General features: G+C 52.9%; 1 protein-coding gene across 8 annotated transcripts in view; it reads left to right on the top strand.

Annotated features, from left to right (window-relative positions):
• Positions 1-3,049, top strand: part of Grin1 (glutamate ionotropic receptor NMDA type subunit 1) — a 29,605-nt gene that overhangs the window by 14,204 nt on the left and 12,352 nt on the right. For all 8 annotated transcript variants that reach the window (XM_021194726.2, XM_021194722.2, XM_021194728.2 and 5 more), the window contains 4 exons: positions 256-377; positions 450-624; positions 1,600-1,744; positions 1,842-1,925. In XM_021194726.2, the coding sequence (XP_021050385.1) occupies positions 256-377; positions 450-624; positions 1,600-1,744; positions 1,842-1,925 (526 nt within the window). The remainder of the gene's footprint in view (positions 1-255; positions 378-449; positions 625-1,599; positions 1,745-1,841; positions 1,926-3,049) is intronic.

The raw sequence follows: 3,049 nt of genomic DNA, 5'->3' as shown, positions 1-3,049 counted from the left end.
AAAAAAAAAAAAAAAAAAAAAAAAAAAAAGAGTTCGGGAAGTCATCTTGTACCCTATCCCTGCCTCCTAAAGGCAGGAGTCCAGCAACTTAAGACTGGAAAGGCCCTGGGTCCAGCCGGTTCTCCGGTACAGACCTCCCGGTCTGGCCGCAGAAAGGGTTGTGGGCATAGGCACCCAGAGCACAGGAGAGGGAGAAGCTGTGGTCGGGATAGGGAGACCTGGAGTCCTGGCTCGTCACTCGGGTCTGCCCCACAGCGAGGACGACGCTGCCACCGTATACCGCGCAGCTGCGATGCTGAACATGACTGGTTCTGGGTACGTGTGGCTCGTGGGGGAGCGCGAGATCTCTGGGAACGCCCTGCGCTACGCTCCTGACGGTGAGTGCTGGGCTGTGGGGTCGCCTGGGACTGTAGGCCTGTCCAGTCTATAAGCTGCAGGGTCCCGCGCAGGCATCATCGGACTTCAGCTAATCAACGGCAAGAACGAATCGGCCCACATCAGTGACGCTGTGGGCGTGGTGGCACAGGCAGTTCACGAGCTCCTAGAAAAGGAGAACATCACTGATCCGCCGCGGGGTTGCGTGGGCAACACCAACATCTGGAAGACAGGACCACTGTTCAAGAGGTGGGCGGGGTTGCTCTCAGTACGTGGGTGGAGTCATCGTTTAGGTGGAGGAATGAGCTGTTCTTAAAGAGGAGCAGGGCTCACTCTTCCAGGGGTGGTCCAACCGGTTGTATCTAGGACATGCTATATGGTTAGTCACCTCCATCGCAAATCCATATTCTTAGCACCACATTTTCTGCCTTTATTGTGATAACCATCCCCTTTCTCACCACTGCCCTTACCTCCTCCGCTGTCACTGAAGTTGTGGCTGCCTTCACTTCTCCATGCCTTCCTGCCCATTCTGCAGATTTTATTTCACTTCCCACAGTGCTTGGTGCTCCAAAAGGAAGTTCTTGCTGCAGGTGGAGCCTGGGATGTTCTAAGAACACAGAAATTCAGAGTAGGCATCCAAGGACAATAGAGATTCAAGGCTGACCAAGGGAATGGCTGCAGAATCCCAGTGTCACTGTCAACAGTTTCCCATGTATCTGTGCAGTTACAGGCTAAATACACATGTCATTGAATGCACAGAAACTCAGAGGGACATGACATATGTATGCCACAAGCACACTCATAGGGGTGACCTATACTTCAGTTGCGTGCACACAGGCTCACTGATATGCTCCTTTGAGCAAACATACACAGGCAAACCACCCAGAGGCTAGAGCTAGGTACGGGCTCCATCTACTTCCCCCATTTGATGGCAAATGGGTCTGAAGTTCTCTGGGCTTCTGCCTTCCCTGTAAAACCAGGATGGCAGCTATGACAACCACTTGTCCTAATCCAGAGACGTCTCTGACATGGTTTCAGATACAGTGGCTGTGCTGTCCATCTGGTGCTGGCAGGCAGACACCATGTCCTCCCCTCTGGCTGAGGAGCTACCATCTGCTAATCTTTCCTTTCTTGAGACTAGGGCAGAGGAATGAGATCTTGGGCCACTTGGAAGCCAATAAGAGCAGGTGTTCTTGATAAGTTTAAGCTATCCTCTCTTCCCAGGGTGCTGATGTCTTCCAAGTATGCAGATGGAGTGACTGGCCGTGTGGAATTCAATGAGGATGGAGACCGGAAGTTTGCCAACTATAGTATCATGAACCTGCAAAACCGCAAGCTGGTGCAAGTGGGCATCTACAATGGTACCCATGTAGGTGGGGGTCATGAGGGGGTGGGGGCTGGGGCCTTAGGGTCCTGGGGCCAAGACCCCTGCGTGGCCACCCTCCATCTCATACTCCCACCCCCAGGTCATCCCAAATGACAGGAAGATCATCTGGCCAGGAGGAGAGACGGAGAAGCCTCGAGGATACCAGATGTCCACCAGACTAAAGGTGGGGGCCCCACATTCCCCAACATTGCCATCCGCAATGCTTCATCTGTTCCTTCAGGCCAGGAGGAAAGGGGATGAGGTCACAGCACAGACAGAGGGGATGGAGGCTGTGCCAGCACCTGGCTCTGGCACGCATGGCAGAGGAAGCAGGAGTGGAGGTGGGGGAGGAAGAGCAGCGCTCTCTGCCCAGCAGGGTCTTTGTGGTGCTCTGTCCTGGCCCAGCTCTAGTCCAAGGAAGAACTGGCAGAGGCAGAGGGACAGTGGGTGGGTGCTCTGGGTCCCAGTGCAGAGTTTAGCTTAGAACTTGCTGTCTCAAGTGTCCCATCTCTCCTTGGGCACCCAGGAACCCCTTCTTAAGCTGGCTTCTTCCTGTATAGTCTCTTTACCTCAGCCTGATTTAAACTTTCCTTGGGTTCATCCATGGACCCCTCCTAAGGGCTATTCTGAGAATTCCTCTTCATGTTGAGCCACAGTGCTCCCAGCTCTGGTACTGTGGATCACCAAAGGCAGCCTCTGCAGTGCCAAGTGCCGTGCCACCCTTCTCTTAGTGCCACCCTTCTCTTAGTGCCACCCTTCTCTTAGTGCCTTTGTCAAATGTCTCAGCCCTGCTAACTCTCTGAGCACACCCCTGCAGTGGGGGTTTATTCCCCAGTAAGTACCTGCCTGCCATTCTCACAGGACAGTGAGAGTGTCGCCTTGCGAGGCCTGTGTGGTAACTGTTTGCAGTTCAGGCACCTAGTGTTGAAAAGTGTGAGAGTGCTGGGAGGTGGTGGCATGTCCCTTTAATCCCAGAGGCAGAGACACACAGTTCGAGGCCAGCTTGGTCTACACAGCTTATTCCAGGACAGCCAGGGCTACACAAATGAACCCTGTCTTGAAAAGCCAAGGGGGAGGGAGAGAGATGGCTCAGCACTTAGGAGTATTGGCTACTTTTCCAGAGGTCCTGAGTTCAATTCCCAGCAACCACATGGTGGCTTGAAACCATCTGTAATGGGATCCAGTGCCCTCTTCTGGTGTGTCAGCAACCAGAAGAAAGAAAGAAAGAAAGAAAGAAAGAAAGAAAGAAAGAAAGAAAGAAAGAAAGAAAGAAAGAAAGAAAGAAAGGAAGGAAGGAAGGAAGAAAGA

The sequence above is a fragment of the Mus pahari genome, chromosome 3 (genome assembly GCF_900095145.1).
Source record: "Mus pahari chromosome 3, PAHARI_EIJ_v1.1, whole genome shotgun sequence".
NCBI lineage: Eukaryota > Metazoa > Chordata > Mammalia > Rodentia > Muridae > Mus > Mus pahari.
Note: the sequence above shows the minus strand (reverse complement) of the source record. Positions and strands in the feature narration are given on the sequence as shown.